Raw genomic sequence first — 18,603 nt, 5'->3', positions numbered from 1 at the left:
CCGTCATCAGGCACCTGCAAAGCCTACACGTGGCCTCCAAAATGCATGGCGTGTGCGAATGCTGAGAAACACGACATCTGGTGACCAGGCTCCTCTCTTGCATTTCTTTCTAAACATGCTACACGCTGTGCCATCTAGTGGCACTGCCAAGAAGTCGGCGCACGACTGCCAAGACAAGGTGCATGGCAAGGCAGTGCCTCAGAATTGAACAGTAAGTGGCACATACTTGGTGACCCAAGTTGACGAGAGGCTCATTGAAGAGCGGCGCATACCCAGTGCATTCACGGTGAGCTTTTAGCGTGAAAGGCCTTCAAGCGGCCCACACCCAGTGTATTTGTGGCGCAGCCTGCTAATGCGTTGGGTTGATGTCTTTGAGTAAGGGTTTGATTCTGTTCAGCATGGGAGAATGGATATTTTTCGTCATTGTAGCGTGGCACATTCCAAGTGATCCAAGTTGGCATCAAAGAGGTTCATTGAAGAGCAGCACGTATGTACACATTGCCACATACTCAGTGAGTCAAGTTGGTCCGATGGTTGGTTTCGAACCCTACTACCTCAACACAGCAGCCCGATGTGCTGTCAATTCGAATCAGTTAGGTACAAATATAGATACGTACATACATACATACAAACATAATAGTTGGCACTCCGACAGTATGTGAAGTACACTGAGAATGTTAACGTATTAAAAGGGAATGCTCAAAATGCAGTAGATTTGTCTAAATAGGCTTCAACTTATAGTGTTGGCTTTCTTTCAGATGGTGTGGTTAGCCATGACCACCAATGAACGCATGAACTGCAACCGGTATCCACACTTCAGGCGGAGCAGTTCGGGACGTGTAATTAGCCCATTCAAGTAAGTTCGGAAATTTTTTTTTAAATAAAGGAGCTATTTCTTTCACGTTTATCTGCTGTCTTTTTAAAGAATAATGAATTTAGTGCCGAGAACATGATCACTGTGGGGAGAGGAGCGCTTACTTTCAGCTGTTTATTTTTGCAGACAGTAAGCATATAAAATGTATTCTTCTTTATAATGTATGCATACCATACATGCATTTTTTGTTGTTATGTCCTTCCCTCTCCGTGATAGTGGTTTTGGCACTAAATTCATTATTGTTTGACATGCACCAACTAGCCCAACAGCAAGTACCCCTGCTCTTCTTGTTTCTCTAAAAAAAACTGTGTTCAACTGTAGTCTTGTGCCTTTACAAAAGATACCCTTATTGTGCAATGATGAGTGTAAAACTTGGCTTGTGAGTGCAGCTACACTGAGCAGTAGGGGATAGTAATAGTGCATCTGGCAATGCTGCTTACGCTCACCATCTTTGTAACAACGCAGTTGTGACCTGGTTGCATGTTGGGAGGATCGGCAACTGTCATTGTGCCGCTATTCAAGGCTCTAAAATGCAACAGTCACTTTCATTGTGCAGCAGTTGATGAACAGATATTTCACTGTGCTGCCACGAATCAGTCAAGTCACGCCAGTGGGTTCTTGAACCCTTGTATTCTACTATTCAGTATTCACGCACCTCTAGTAAAAATATGTCCTCTCTGAATGCTTTCGCATGCCACTGCATGCCCCGGCACGTCCTAGCAAGGAGCATTTCGGCCGCCGTATTCATTGGTTCTGCAGCGGTTGTCGTATTCATCCTCACTGTTCAAAACATCAGGCTGTGATGTGGAAACTTCTTGTGCAATGCTGTCCACGGTGTGCAATCCACAGGCCACCAGGTAACAAAATTGTCCTTGGTGCCCCTTTAACTCTGAGCACATTCCAATCTTCAATCGCAACTGCTGGCTCTTGCATATTTTCTTCAGGTAGCTTGTCAAAGCAGCATTTCACAAAACATTTGGCGGTTGTCGTTGGCGAGATGCAGTCGCAGCTCATCGCAATGAAATGTATCGCATCATGATCTAGGATGCGGATGTTCAGTTCCATGTATTTCCATTCTAACTACCCAGCAAATGACACACCAAGAGAGTTAAAATAATACTTGGCATTCCAAAGGATATCCGTGTGCAGCGGTTGTAAATGACTCATTGTATTTGGGCGCAAAAAAAGAAGAACCTTTTTGTCATTTGAAGGGAGGCACCTTTTGTTGCATTGATCCAAGACCGAACACATCTTCCTGTGTTGGCTGTATATTTGGCTGTATATTTTGAGAGAGGTAAAAAAAAATCTGTGAACAAGGCAGAGGTCATCCAGGCCTTGCAGGTGGCCTTGTAAATGCAAAACAAACTACCTGCCATTTTGAAGCAGCGGGGCTTCAGGTAGCAATCAAGGCAGAGAGCTGGACTAGTTGGTGTGTCATCATTAATCAAAAGACTAGCGCAAATAACAGGGACACAGACAGAAAAGACGACAGGACGAGCGCTAAAGGATTAGCGCTCGTCCTGTCGTCTTTTCTGTCTGTGTCCCTGTTATTTGCGCTTGTCTTTTGATTCAGGTAGCAGCCAACGATTTTAGCTGTACCTTTTCTAGACCATCAGAACAGTAAAACAAAACTGTACTCTACCACTTACTTTTCTTGGCCACCTTTCCATGCTTTTCCTTTAAAACAGATGCTCTTATTCAGCTGCAAATTGTAAGATAGTCTGACTTCATCTATGTTAAACGGGTTCTGAACCACCCCTCAACTGCCAAACTTTGCAGTCATGCACGGCACGTTGAGCTCGCAAACGGAGCGCGAAGTCAGCTTTTTCTCAGATGCTCTCTTTTCAACACAAGCCTGCTCCGCAGTCTTTTCTCGATGCTTTATTTTGTCATATAGCAGATTCCTGTATGGCTGTTATTTTCCAATATCTGACATCAATTAAGAAGGATGTTTAGATTAGTGCGCTTCCTACTGTTACAGTGCATACCGTATTTACACAATTATAAGTCGACCAATCTTTAAGTTTAAAAATCTGAAGTGCGGGGAGGCTCGACTTACAATCGAAACCAAAACATGGCACCACTAAAAAAGCAAGACCAACGAGATATCAGGGGAGCTACAACGTAGTTACAATATTACAATATGTTTGCTCTATGGCCCTACCCATAGCTTTTCGCTATCCCTCAGGTTTGTTCGCTTTTTGAAAGGGTTTTTAAACATTTTTTGAGAGTTTTACAGTTCACGCAAACTCCAGGGGGGCTGGGGGGGGTCAATAGTTGATGGAAGTACCACTGTTTCATTTGCAGTGGCACCTTCAGATAAGCGGCACTTGTGGGGAGTATCTATAGTTCATGGAAGAGCAGACACCTCTCATGTGTTTCTCTTTCCCTGTAGCTCTTAGTTTGATGCTTTCGACTTGACTGCTGGCTACGTGCTACTACCATACTTCCTCAGTCGTCATGAGTGCTCCAGGCCCACTAAACATTCGGTGCTCATTCACAGCAGCGTTCAAGAGGGCTGCCATCATTTACGCCAAAGAAACAAATCACTGCGCAGCGGGCAGCAAGTTCGATGTTTCTGAACAGGTGGTGTGAGAGTGGCAACTGCAGCGAAGCAAAATTTTCATCTGTGACGGCAAGCAAAGAATTTCCCACGGACCGAAGTCTGGACGCTTCCTGAAGCTGTAGGCCAAGCTTGCGGCGTACGTAGCTGAAATGCGTGATCGATCCCTGCCAGTGAACTGCGACATGGCCATGAAACAAGCCCGGATCTTTGCCTTTTAAGGACCTGCTCCGCCGTGAGTATGAGTGGCTGGCGGCAGAAGACCGCGAACTTACACCGACCGGACCTGTCAAAAGAGCCTCCCTGACGGCTGCATGTGGTTGGGTGCACTTGGCATGGGCTGCTGTTCCACAAGATGTCGTGGTGCGGTCGTTTGCCAAATGTGAAATTTCGCTGGACGACAACGCACTGGAACCGTAGCAGCGAGGACAATGGCAGCACTAGTGAGGACGATGGCACAAGTGAAGACGAGTAGTCCAGTGACCATGTCAGCTACTAATAAATTTTCGTTATTGAATGTGCCCTCAAGTATGCTCTCCTTTTTTTTTTTTCCCTGTCACACGCGATATGGGGAGGTCGACTTACAGTCGTGTAAATACGGTATTTATTGTCACAGTTTAATAATCAGGCTAAAGTAAGCGAAAATCTGCTTTCAAATTTCAATAATACTAGTTACGTACTTTCTGAAGAAGTTGACTATCATCTGCTCATGCTCGGCTGCGGCCGCCTGCGTAGGAATTAAACTTTGGCCGTCCTGCTTTTCTTTGTCTTAGTTGTTGAGACACACTAATTTCGACTAGTTCTTAAACACTCGACTATACTCGCGGACAACTTTTCTTGGCTATGAAGCGAAAGCTACAGGGGCACATGACTGTATTCGTACACAATGTAGTCCGGGCGCGCTCGGCACCTGTTTCGGTTTCGCCAACCTCGCACAACTTCTCAAGTCAAGGCAGATACAATAACTCAACGTGAATCAATGCTTATTCACATACAATATGTACCAAGTTATGAGCAGCCAGCATCGCAGCCTGCGTTGGAGCTCCAAAGCAGCCGTATGTCGATGCGCCACCAACGGTTCCGTCGGTAGAGCCAGCACAGCAGTCGGCTAGCTCACTTGTTTGTACGTGCCGATGGTTATGATTTCCAGATGGGCTCGCTTGGTTTCCGCGCAGGCGCTGGAAAAACTTTTCTTGTGTGCTTCAACAGTCTTTAGTTGCTAAAGTTAGTAAACAGCCTCTTGGAGAGTTGATTGTCAGGACAGCAAGCGACGAACACTCACCAGAAGACACGGGCATCATTTTGCGTTTGATGAATGTGCAGAACGTGTGATGGTCTCAGGTGTGCAAAAACTCGAAAAGCAAACTAAAAGTACAATAAAATACCAATATTTGACCGGTGAATGTTACGTATTGTTTCAAAGTAGGTGCTGTAAAAAAACAAGTATTGTTCCCTATTTCCCACGTAAGAAAACGTGAGCAGAACTGCGGGACTACTTCCAGCAGCGATGAAAGAGGCTTGCTTAGTTTTCGTAGCCTTCGCTTCATAGCCAAGAAAAGTTGTCCACGAGTATAGCCTCGAACCATGTGAAACTTATGGCCGGACCACATGCATGCTTGCCATCACACGCTCACTCCTGGCTGCTCTTGGTTAGACACTGGCAGACTTCACTTCGTATTGAGCTTCAAAATGTGCAAGTTGGATGTGGCTACTATCCGTCAGCCAAGCCAGTGCAGGACAAAGCTGGTCCGCACCGCATAACACAGCCAGACTGAAGCATATGAGCGTGAGCATGTACTCAAGCCCTGTCGTGCTCAAAGCAAAAGCTGCGCGTAAGCAGCACAGTTGCACGTAGCTGCAGTCTGCTACGTAGTGTAGGTACCGTGGCTGCAGCATGGTGACACCACAAGTCCGCTGGCTGAGCACACTGCAGCTCACTGAGGATAACCGTGTTTGGCGCATCGTAGGTGCCAAAATTGGAAGTAGTGACGTCTACATGAACATCCAAAGTCAAATTTGAACTGTGCGCCATGGTGACATTCAGTAGGCAGAGCATTGTGGGCAAGCCCCTCTCTGCCGTAGCCTTCTCAGTACAAGTCATTGAAGGAGTGGAAGCACCACATAGGGAACATTTGATTGCCAATAACTCCCCTTCTGCTGAACGCTTGAAGTACTCTTGGTAGTAAAATATTTGTGAAATAGTCCATTTTAACTTCAAGTTCAGGGTCCCTTTAAACATATTGTGACACGCTGACGAAGAAGATGCTGTCAGCTTGGTCGGAAGAAGACGACGCTTAGGACTTCGCACGCTGTCTACCATCTTGTCAGCCGCTACGATTATTGTAAATATTCTGTAAATATACATCTGACTGCTTTTAACTCCGTAACGTTTTTGGTGGAGGTGCTCGTACCATGTGGCTCATTTCATGTGGCTCGTACACAGCGAGGAGATTAGGGTGAAGTAGTCTCCATCCAATAGTTCATGGCTTACAGATTCGTAAACAAGTCTGTGCCTTGCTTTAAACCGGTGGATCCAACCCCCGCAGGTTAGGACGTCCTTCACATCAAGTGGGAGCCTAATGTTGCCGGGCTTCTTGTGCAATACCTTTCTGTCGATGTTGACTCCGCTTGCCAGGGCTGCCTTAAACCATATTAGGAGAGCTTCCTTGAGCTGCACAAGATGTGCAGTTCTTGCATTTTAAGTTTTTAGCATTGACAGCAAAGCGTTGAACATTCTTCATTATCTGGTCACATTAACTGTTGATTGGGCACAGAGTGGATGGTGCCTAGCCTAGCTTTTTGTTGAGGTTAGTCCTCTTCTTTCGACCTTCGTCTACCTTCTGCAAAATGTCCAACTTCTCCCTGAATTACAGAGGCTTTCAGTTTCACGACATGATGGCGATGAACAGCACAAAAGCCTCCTCCCGATTACTGTGCAAACCAAATCAGACAAAGAGAACATGAGCAAAACAAGAACAAAGTAAAAGCAAGAGCCAACACTTCGACAACGTTTCGATTACGGGGGTTTATACGAGCATGTTGTCGCCCCAGGTGCAAAACCTGCAGGCACCTTCAAGGTAACATCAAAATTAAAAGCACTGCAAATAGTTATACACATGAAGGGAAAACTAGCTTTACTTGTATGAGTTTGGATGTGATTTATATGCTTGAATGTTCATTTTGTAAGAAACAATATATCGGTGAAACGGGACAATCAATGAATGTCAGATTAAACAGACATTGCACGGACACAGCTAAAAAGCTTCCCAAAGCTGTTGCTTAGCTTTTCAACCAACCAGATCATAACTTTGATGAACTTAAACTCTACATCTTACAGTAAAATTTCCGCTCTGAAGGAGAAAGAAAATGCAGAGAATTGTACCTTATCCATAAGTTCAAGACATTGCAACCAATAGGCACAAACATTTCAAATAGAGCTTTAGAATCTGTTCGCTATGCTGAATTTCAAGCTACAGGCGACAACACTTAGTTTGGTTGCGTAGTCTCTTTTCCTTCCTTTCTTTCTTTCTTTTTCTTTTGTTTGTTATTTATTCCATTTCAGTAATTTTTATTTTTTTCACGAGCACTATTTTCAGCCGTTCCTTTTATTATCTCTTACAGAGAGACGATAGCCCATGAACTCCAGCGAAGCAGATAATAGAAGAGTGCTATACACACGGCCTTGTCGCCAGCCTTTATTCTCAATTCTGCACCTGCGCCGCTAACACACCCTCTGTCGTTACCTCGCCCACATGACTTACCCACCCTCTCCCCTGTAGAAGAGCCCTATCTATATGTAGTGTGCCAACGAAAGCACACGTTGCCTTGAAAAAGACAAGTCCACTTGTCGAAATGATGCCTCCCGATTTTACCTTGTTCTCGTTTTGCTCATCGTCTTGAATTTTCATCTCCCACATTCCCCGTGTTTTCACAAACAGAACATGCAAGATGAACAAACGGCATGCAAATTTGTGATCTGTACTACTTGGGGGAAGAGCCAAATAAGTGCCATATAAAAAAAAAAGCAAAAAATAAAGGAAATAAAACCACTGTTGGGCCAACACGGTGTGGGGGGATGTGCATGTCTGCCCTCAACCCACAGAGGGGTGATTCCACGAGAGATCAGACATTCATGTCCGCTTGATATTTTTGTTTCGTCTGGTTTTTTTACATGTCATGTAGGAATATTCAAACTACATGGAACCGCAAGTCTTATTCATTAAAAGCATTCCCAGCAAGCCAAAAGAATTATTCGAAGGTGGCAGTGTGAGCGTCCTCTTATTGCTTACCACAATATTTTCCATTTCATGGCCGAATTATATGCTAACTAAAAATGTTGTCGAAAACTTTACTGCTCATTTGTGAATAAAGCAAATGAGGAAACATGTTGCACCTACGTTTTTTCCATCCAAAATGTTTTCAAAAATTGGAACAGGGGTTCTTTTTGAAATGAGATTTTTGAAAAAAACTTGTTTAACTATATTTTCTTCTCTTGTGTTTCATGTAGGAAGATAATATTTTGCATAAATGTTACAAAAAAAAACGTTCTATGTTGACACTTTTTTTCAAGTTTCTGTGTGAAATAGAAATTGCGTGAAGATGCATCAAAGTTACACATTTTTTCTGATTTTGGCCATGTTTGAAATTTAAAAAACATTTTAGTTTGTGGACACCATAAGAAATGCATGAAACTAATTTACTGTGAAGCGTATGAAATGAGCAGAAAAGGTTTTTGACACAATGTTCTTAGTTCGCATTTAATTTGGCTGTGAAATTGGAAAATATTGTGGTAAGCAATAGGAGGGAGCTCGCGCTGCCACCTTCAAATATTTGTTGGCTTCCTGGAAATGCTTCTTGGGAACAAAATTTTCAGTTCCGTGCAGTTTGAATATTCCTACATGACATATAAAAAAAACTGGCAAAACAAAAATATCAAGCGGACATGCATGTTTGATCTCTCGTGGAATCACTCCAGAGAACAAACCGGCAGGCTCTTGAAGACAGCTCACTGGCTGACATCATGCTCTCTCACACTTCCTATCTTCCTACCCCCTGTGCCCACCGGGCATGGTTTGGTCCACTCAACGAGGAGCCAATGAAATATTGCGCAGTCGTGTAACATAGGCAGTTGTGTGGCAACTACAAGCATTTGGTATCCCACTGCGCTGGCCACTCCACTGGCTCTGCTATCGCTGTGGCCGTGGCTTGTGCATTTGTATGATCTGCAGCGGCGCGGTAACGCATTCAGAGCAGCCAATTTCTTGCGCATTCTATGCAATGTATTCAGCAGGAGAATATTACGAACTCGTATCACACCGAAAGTCATACAGGCTGTGAACGTATCACCAAAGTTTTATTGTATTTTCTGTTTTTTGATGAAGACTTGAGTTGAGAGTCGGCACTTGTGTCCTGTGTGCCCTTATCCATCTTCGTTTACTTTCTGTGGTGTCATTACCCCAAAATGAAGTTATTTATTGTAGTGAACTATTTGTCCAAGTGTCTTCTGTGACTTCCTAAGCCACTTGGAGTAAAGCTTCAGCACACTTATGCCTCATTCAAAGCTGTAGCTTGTGTACTAGTCATACAAAAGTGACAAGCAATAAGTCTGTATCTGTTAGAAAGTCATCCCTTTGATTATGAAATGACATGTGGCATTGCATTCCAGCATGGGACCATTCAAGAACTTGGCTGACTTTTGTGAATGGCGCTGCCTGGGAGCAAAACCTCAGGACTGGAGACACATCTACGACACTAATGAGGATGATGATGAAAAGGAAACACTGCTTCATTATGTGTAATGAACGAGTCAGCTCAGCCTTGTCAAAAACTTCGTAAGTCACAGCTTCCCTAACAGTTTATTGTTTTGTTTAGGTGCTGTCACATGAGCAAGACAGTAGGCCGATTTTGTTGTGAGGTTTATGTCATACTACGATGACTTGGACAGGCCACTGATGCAAGCTTGCATGGCTGACTACTGTCAGCAGACAGTCTGCTGATGTGTTGCCCTGGCATTTTCCTTACGCAGGAGATAATCGAGGCTTAAAAAGTCAGTTTCACTCAAAAGGCAAGCATTGATAGCAATAGCAAGGTACAGTAAAATTTGGTTAATTCAAAGTCTGCTGGTCCTCAGAAATTCTTCAAATTAAGCATATTTCGAATGAGCTGATAAAAAGAAAAGCCCAGAAAAAGAAGAGCAGAACTGTGTGACACAAGCATGTTACATTTATTTTATGTGTAGCAGGACTACTTGAAGTATTTACTGACATAGGATTGCTTAGTATGGCAGTTTGCTACACTAAGGGTCATGTTGTCTAGCCCGCTAATTATTGCGCAGCATCTCGGTCACCTTTGCTGCACTCGAACAGAGCTGCAGGTGACACTCGGACTCGATAACCATCACTAAAGTCGGTGCATGAACGGGCAATAGCGAGCTTATTGCCCGCTGGCACACTGTCAGTGACTTCGTTTTCCACATTAGCATGTGATGTCTGCATGTCTGCTTCTATGCGTAGCCTAGTCCACCACCGTCCATATACATTGGTGGAACCGAACATGTGGTGAAGATTTCCCATTATGATGGTTTGGATCGTCACGTAGCAAGGCGTGTGACGCAAGGAAGATGGAGCAGACGGTGCATGATTAGGAAACACACGACAATTATATTAGACGGCACGTAAACACGAAGAATATATTCAACTAGAACTATGTATGCAGGTTGTTTGTAGACAGGAAAAAAAAATGTCTCACGAGGTTGCGGCTGAAGTCCGGAGTGTGTTGAGGCTCGTAGAGTCTTTGAGGTGGAACACTCACTGGTAGAGTGATGACTGGCGTGGAAAAGTAGACGCAGCAGTATGGGGCAGGAAAAGGTAGACGGCCCAGAGCGCTCCATAGACGGCAACAGGCCGCTCCGAGGTCTTGTGCAAGGCAACGGCCCAAGGCAGTCGTTTCGATGACAGATGCCCGGTCACCCGAACCTCGCACGTAGAAGCGAGTTCCGAGATGTCAGCAGGCCGACCTAAGACCTCGTGCGAGGCGACGACCCGAGGCGCTCCTCGTCTTGATGACGGACGCTCGCTCTCTCGAACCTCACACGTAGATGCGGGTTCGAGGCTGCAGCAGGCCGCTCCGAGGTCTCGTGTCGTGCTACGACCTGAGGCGTTCCCTGTCCGGAAGACGGACGTCTGGTCAAGTGAACCTCACCGGTAGATGTGGGTTCCGTAGGCCCGGCGGCCCTAGTCGTGCCGGTGTTCCAACGATCTCTGTTGCGCGAGCCCCTTCTCATTCGCTGAACGAGCCACCCTTGCCTTTCTTTTCTTCTTGTTGAGGACAGCCGCAATGTCGTCTGCTCTGGTGTTCCGTACTTTGTGAGTACTTCTTCACCATCACTCCCCACTTAAAAAAGTTATTTCGTTCAAAGAACTTGAGGGTACTTGATATACATTGGTGCACCGTAGCACACACGCACCACAAGAGCATTAACACTGCACCACAGTTCTGAGCACCGCACACTCGGTACGCATAAGTACACGTAAAACTTACCACAGCACTACAGTTTTGAGCACCGTACACTCGGTACGTATGAGTACACATAAAAATTACTACAGAACTACAGTTCTGAGCACCGCACACTCGGCATAACATTTACAAGTCACAACACCACGATATAGGATGAAAAAACAATCCATTAAATTAACCTGCCAGAAAATGTTGCTCAACATTAAAGTTACACCGGTTTGAAGTGCATGCTTTTAATACATCATGTTTCCGCAGACACACTCTTCACGTGCTTGGCAACCGGCTCATATAGTCTGCGCCTACATTCTCACTGCCTTTAATAAACTCAACCGAGAAGTCATACTCCGTAAGTATGAGGCTCCAACATAAGACACGGCTGTTGATGTGCTTGGCCGACTTGATGTAAACAAGGGGCATATGGTCGCTCTGTAATATGAGAATGCGTCCAACCAAGTAGATGTAAAGCTTTTGGACGGCCCACGTAAGATCTAGGGCTTCTCGCTGAACTGTTGAATATGCAACTTCTCGTGGTTTTAGTCAGCGGCTTACATATGATACCGGGTTTAGAATTCCTTCATGACGCTGCATAAGTATGGCACCTACACTTGTTGATGATGCGTCGGTGCAAAGTACGAAAGGTCTGGAGAAATCCGGTGTCATCCATCTGACAAGCAGCTGACGCTTCCGGTAATGGTGGTGATATAGGTGGCTGTTCCTCATACTTTTTCAGTAAATTTACATGGAATAGTGTCGTCCTTGTCCTGAGGTCAATAACATAATTGACGTCATTTCTCCTCTCAAGTACAGTAAATGGCCCTCTCCACGTAAGACCAAGTTGTTGTTGTCCGAAGGGAACAGTAGCAGAACCTTGTCTCCAACAGCTAAATGACGTGGTCTGGTCTTCCAGTCGTAGTGGTTCTTCTGTACAAGTTTTGCTTTCTGAAGCTCCTCCTTGGCTAAACGACAAGTGTCTTCAAGATGCTTCCGCAGCTCAACTACATACCCGTATGAGATTTTTGCGTCATCATCAGCATGATCACATGCCAATAATTCTTTCAATATCACCATGGGCCCTCTGACGTAACGGCCAATGTCAAAGGGTGCAAAACCCAGGCTTGACTGAGGAACTTCGCTATAAGCAAAAAGCAATGGTGCCAAGTACCGGGCCCATTTTTTCGGGCTCTCTTGACACATTCGTCTAATCATTTGTTTAAGGGTGCTGTTGAACGAGAGAACATCTCCAGAAGTGCCTCAGCGATTTTTTCTGTTTCAATGCTAGGCAGTGGCACAGCATCAGGATACCACGTTGCCATATCAACCATTGTCAGAACGAACTTATTCCCTTTCTCTGACATGGGAGATAATGGTCCCACAATGTCAGTGGCAACTCTCTTAAATGGGGTATCAATGATGGGAGTGTTTCCCAATGGTACTCGACCTATTAAATATTTGAGAAAAATCCTCTGGCGCGTATCGCACAATTTAACAAATTGCGTGATGTCTGATTGGACTCCAGGCCAGTAGAACTCTTCGCACACACGATCTGTGGTACACTTTATTCCTTGATGTCCTGCGAGGATTCCTTCGTGAGCCATTTTCGTCACAATATGACGAAGGCTTCTGGGCCCGACAAGCTGTTCCATTTGTTTCTTTGACCGCAGTGTGTACTTTCGGTAAAGAATTCCCTCTTTTACAAAGAATTGGATGCCGACGAACCTAGTCTTCATCTCTTTGTCCACTGCTTCAAAGAATTTATGTAGACTGCCATCATCCCTTTGCCTGGTTCTCAAGTCGATTGGGTTGATGTCTAGGGGGTTTATAGCTGGTGCTGGTAACAGATACGAATTTGATCTTGTCTGTCTGGTTGTCGCTGCCACTTCCGACTTGTCCCTTGTTTCTCTAGCAGCCGATGATAAAGTGTCAGCAGAGATGGATTCGTTGATAGAACAGTTTCCACCTTCTGCTCTAAATGATTCATCCGGAGCATCCAATGTATAAAGATGTCTTTTCCATTCATTGTCAGGATTTGAGACATTCCGCACACCTTTCACATTTCCCAGGACAATGTCATATAAAGGATTGTCCATGCATAAGACCTGAGTCTTGCCTGTGAAGAACGGTGACGTGATCTCCACGTTTGCTTTAGGTAGCTTCAACAATCTTCTGTCTAGAAGACAGACCGAGGAAATTTTTCCTGTCAGCTTACTGTCTGGTACGAGGGACCTTTTGACAATAATCGAGTCACATCCCGTATCTCACAAGACAGTGGCGGGATGTCCTTCAAGCACACCTTCGGCAGTAGGCATAGACTTTTCGTCTCGTTTATGCGTTTGTGTTCTCCCACGTTCCGAACTTCTGGGAACTCAGCACTAGGTCTGCGTCTCTTCGTTAACTGCCTTGGACACATCTACTTGCTGCATCGAGCATGAAGCCTTCTCGATACTGTTGGCCTTGTTGGAGCAGTCACCTGTCTTACGCAGAAAGAGGTATTTGTATTTGGACCCTTCGTATTGGTCCAGCAATCAGCAGCTCTGTGACCACGTTTACCACAAAGAAAGCAGCATGGTCTTTCCTTCTCTTCTTATCGCTCAGGAGGTCGAGCTTGACCTGGTGGCTTGCTAGGGTCTCTCTCGTTTTTACCTTTGACAAGTTTGAGTAACCCCTGCGACTCCAGGTAATGGTCAGTAGCTTCTGTTAGCTTGTCAAGTCCCTGACAATTCCTTTCTCTTAAAAAGACTGCCAGTTTCTCATGGCAAGTCATCAGGAACTGTTCCGAGACAATCTTGTCCCGCAGAGCATCATATGTCTGGTCCGTCTTGGCCATTTCTTGCCAGTGATCAAAATATCCCAATAGATGGCCGGTAAACTGTCTACCAGTTTCGGAATTATCGGGTTTTGCCGACCGAAACTTGTTTCTGTAGCCTTCCTCCATGAACCTGAAGCATTGCAAAAGCGTCTTCTTTAGTGTTGTATAGTCCATGGCATGATTAGGTGCCATTCTGCTGACAACACTTAGAGCTACGCATGTCAAACAGAGGCTTAGCGATAGGGCCCATTTGTCTTGTGGCCAGCCTTGGCTCGTTGCAACGCACTTATATTGTTGAACCTATGCATCCAACTCATCGCGTCCTTCGTTAAATGCTGGGATTAGTTTGTGCGGACTTTGGTAGCTCTCGGTAGCGCCTGCGTGCACACTCTCTGTAAGTCACACACTAGTCATGCTACCCGCTGTCGCATCTAACTCTCTCAAATTTAACTTGAGCTCGCGCACTTCCCTTTCTGGCTTTAATCTAGCTAGCGTTTCGGCATCAGCTTCTTTTGCTGCATTGCGTTCAGCCAGACGTGCTTCATGTGCTTCTCTTTCGTGTGTGCGTTCTTCGTCTACCCATTGTTTCAGTGCCAGGCCAGTCAACCCCAGTTCTTTTCCAATTGCCGTAAGCTTGCCTGTCTCCATCGTCACCCGTCAGACATGCATATGCAATGTGATGCCTTTCTCAATAGTGTAAGAGCGGTCCTGTCGCGGACGCCAGATATGTGATGGTTAGGATCATCACATTGCAAGTCATGTGACGCGAGGAAGATGGAGCAGACGGTGCATGATTAGGAAACACACGACAATTATATTAGACGGCACATTAACACGAAGAAGATATTCAACTAGAACCACGCATGCAAGGTTGTTCGTAAACAGGGGAAAAAAAAATGTGGTCTCACGAGGTTGCGGCTGAAGTCCAGAGTGTGTTGAGGCTCGTAGAGTATTTGAGGTGGATCACTCGCTGGTCGAGTGATGACCGGCGTGGAAAAGTAGACGCAGCAGTATGGGGCAGGAAATGGTAGACGGCCCACAGCTCCATAGACGGCAACAGGCCTCTCCAGGGTCCCGTGCAAGACGACAGCCCAAAGCGCTCATTTCGATGACGGATGCCCGGTCTCCTGAACCTCGCGCTCAGATGGGGGTTCCAAGATGTCAGCAGGCCGATCTGAGGCCTTGTGCAAGGTGACGACCCGAGGCGTCCTTTGTCTCGATGACGGATGCCCACTCTCCTGAACCTCGCACGTAGATGCGGGTTCGAGTTTGCAGCAGGCCGCTCCGAGGCCTCAGGCCATGCAATGACTTGAGGCATTCTCTGTCCCGAAGACGGACGCCTGGTGAACATCACTCGTAGATGTGGGTTCCGTAGGCCCTGTGGCCCTAGTCATGCTGGCGTTCATACAAACTCCCTTGCGCGAGCCCCTTTTTAATTCGCTGCACGAGCCTTCCTCGTCTCATTGACATGCAAGTCGCATGTCAATCTCCTGATTTTCCCGACAATCTCGTGTGATGTGCAGGCCCAGATAGTTTCTGGTGAGTCCATGGAGGTGTGCAGAGTGTTGTGCAGTGTGTAATCTGCACTACAAGTGCTGCTTTGATTGCTTTCAGTTCAGCTTTTCTAGGTGTAGGATGACCTGGAATGGTACTTGCTTATATGGGGTTTAGTTTTATGTAGTGTCATACTATTGTTACACTGCTATCGCCACATCCCTGTACAATGTGTGCCTGATGTTTGCTTGCGTCTTCATGATTAGCAACCTCCTCTGTGTGTTTGGCAGTTGCATATAGTCTCCTGGCCTAATTGTTTGCCTCCATATTGCATGGTATGGGCCTGTTGTGCTTCAAATTCAGGTGCTCCCGAGGTTGTTTCTGAAGGGAAAGGCAGTCATCTTTGCATCTCATATGCTAGCTGGCATAGTATATTGGGACCAGGTTCTGAGCTCTTGAGGCAAAGAATTTGTGCTGCAGGCTGCAACTCTACTCTGTCTAGGTGCTTGTTCGTTTGCTCTTTCTGATAGAGGTCTTCAAGCATGGTAAAGTCGGAAAGACCTGTTATTACCCGATGCCTGCATTCGATGAGTTGTCTTTTTTGTATGCTGCTGGTAATTCACACCGTACAATACCTTGGACACAAGCACAGCATCTGCAATTTTCCATAGTATCCACTCGCCCACGCCCCATGATTTCGAGATTATTCTTTTCACTAGGTGTAGAATTTGCATCCAGGCATGGCATAATTGTTTCACCCATGTGCTGGCTCTGCCTTCATGGTCTTACACTAGCTGAGGATTTGTGGATGTTGACTTGCGGGTAGTATATACAAACTGGGATACATAGCGCAAGAATGACACAAGGACGAAGCAGGAACACAGGACGAGCGCTAACTTTCAACAATTGATTTATTGCAGCTGGTTGATTTATTGCAGCTGGGGAGCATATATACACTCACTGGGACGCCACTGCAACAGACACACTGAAGGGAAGGGGGAAAAGCAGTCATGTGACTACTATTCCCAAAATTTCGAGCTCTTTCTTTGTTAAAAGAATAGATGGCATGCTAACACAATCGTCACCTGCTCTAGCTGTCTCAGCTGCCTCGACAGTTTCGCTCGTTATCTTATTCCTGTGGTGATAGACAACAACAGTTTGTTTTAAGAGAGGGGCTTTGTTGAAATTGTTGAAAGTTAGCGCTCGTCCTGTGTTCCTGCTTCGTACTTGTGTCATTCTTGCGCTATGTATCCCAGGTTGTATGTATCCCACCAACATGCCCAAACTTCTTCCCTGCTGACTTGCGGGTATGTTTCTCCAGCTATTGGGAGCACAAGGTGCAATCTGGAGTAGTTCTTGATTCTAGTCCTTTTTCCGACGTCGATGTAAGCTGGCTTATCAGAAAGCGAGAGGCCAGACTGGCCAAGAAAGTCTGCAGTGTTGTCGAGAGCTTATTGCATCATTGTTGATTTCTGTGTAAGATAGCTTTTTCATAGACTGTAGCACACCATAGGCTGTAATACTTCCTATAATATTCCTCTGTTGTTGGTGTGGGTGGGCCTCCAAGTGTACCTCGAACTCTCACCTGGAATTTTCTGTCTTTAAAAATGTCACTGTTTAAGTGCTCTACCAGAAATTTTTTGCTCATTGTTCCTCTTATTAGAGTAGCACCAGGTACTGCTGTTCTTCATTCACTCTCTTCTTTCTTTCATAAGCGGTATTTCAGCTGTATTTCACCTGCACAAAAGTTTCTGCTGCTTATGGCCCACTCATATCTGCCAGAAGGGACAACTCTTGAAAAAGGTTTTTTTTGTGCTATGTGTGCGACGTAGTATGAGAATTTATGTCTTGTCATTTATTTATCTGTAGAACCAGCTTCCTGACAGAGTACTTGCTATACCTGATTGTGCTTATTTGTGCAGTGCTGTTGAACAATACATATTGATGCAATGAATGTTTACGCACTCGAATTGTCATGAAAAATGGTTGTTTTACAATTGTGCCCTTTGCTTTCGATTGGTGTTAGATTTTGCATAAGCATGCCCCCCTATGCAATAGTATTTGGAAGTTTAAGGGTTCAATAAAAGGTGATGAACTAAATGTAAGTGCAAGAGCTTTGTTTTACCTATGACTCCCATTGAAATGCAACTTCTATGGCTGGCAAATCAACCCCTCACCTTGTGTTAGCAGCAGAATGCTTGTGGGGAGCACACGCGCCCATCTTCCCCCGCGCCGTCGCGTCGAGAGCCGGCATAGACGGGGGAGAGGCACACTATGCCCTCTCCCGATTCTCCCTCGCTCTCGCGACGCGCACGCGCCCTTCCTCCGCGACTCGCGGGCAGGCAGCTGACGGGCGAGGAGGACATTCCCCTCGCCCAGCTAAAAAGGGACAAAACAGCGCGACCGGGGGAGACGCTCTCTCTCTGAGGCCGGACCCATAACCTGCCGGACTGGAGTACCTGCTGCTACCCGTGAGTGACCACGTTGCCTGACTATCCCGGGCAACGAGGCCAGACTATTTATTACTATTACGGAGAGGACGTCCCTCTGCGAGTGTTCGCTATTGCTAATAGCAATAAACGTTGTTACCGTTGACACCGCTGGTTGCCTTATTCGTCCGAACCCGGCGTAGCCGCATTCCCGCGCTACGGGTTGGGAGTACCACGAAGCGACTGCGTGGGGCTAGATCCGGAGCTCGCCTTCAGCCCTAGCCGCACGCAGAGTGGAACCCCCACATTTGGCGCTACCAACGTGGATCGAATTCGGCAACACGGCGAGTCTTCTGGTGTGTGTTGGCGCTAGGACTACCCACGTTTCAGCGAACAATGGTGGCTGGCTTGTCTGACCTCTCAGATTTGTTCATGCTGTCAAATGTAGCGACGCAAAGTCAGCAGCCTATTGCTAACGCGGCGGCAGCTGCTGAACAAACCAGCAGCTTTGGTTTTGAGTGTTTCACGCGGAACAGTCAGACTGGCGCAAATGCCACGTGGGCCGAGGTTAACCCCAATACGAGGCGTACCCCGTCGGGCCCCTCGCCGCATCGCGACGCGGACACAGAGGCACACATGCCACTAAATAACTCAACCCCGACGGCGGAGGCATCCGGCTCTTTGGGCGAGAGTTTACCGTCTAGCGAGGCAATGCTGCAAAATGCGTTGCAAATCATGCAGAGCTTAGCCGGCGCCCTGCAAGGCACAATGCAGGCCTCGTCGCAGAGCGAGCGACCACGGATTAAGGTAGACATGCCTACCTACAGTGGGTACCACGATCGCACGAGCGCGAGTGAGTACCTCGACCGTCTACTGTATTACCAGCAGGCAACCGGGCTTTCAGACGCCGAACTAGTCGCGC

At 46.2% G+C, this 18,603-nt stretch overlaps 1 protein-coding gene across 2 annotated transcripts in view; it reads left to right on the top strand.

The window, feature by feature from the left end:
• Hip14 (palmitoyltransferase Hip14) overlaps positions 1–18,603 on the top strand; it is a 139,729-nt gene that overhangs the window by 95,878 nt on the left and 25,248 nt on the right. For both annotated transcript variants that reach the window (XM_050182741.2, XM_055073304.1), the window contains exons 13-14: positions 759–856; positions 9,103–9,268. In XM_050182741.2, coding sequence (XP_050038698.1) covers positions 759–856; positions 9,103–9,235 — 231 coding nt within the window. In that variant the 3' untranslated portion in view covers positions 9,236–9,268. The remainder of the gene's footprint in view (positions 1–758; positions 857–9,102; positions 9,269–18,603) is intronic.

This window comes from Dermacentor andersoni, chromosome 4 (genome assembly GCF_023375885.2).
Source record: "Dermacentor andersoni chromosome 4, qqDerAnde1_hic_scaffold, whole genome shotgun sequence".
NCBI lineage: Eukaryota > Metazoa > Arthropoda > Arachnida > Ixodida > Ixodidae > Dermacentor > Dermacentor andersoni.
This window is presented reverse-complemented; position numbering and strand designations above follow the sequence as displayed.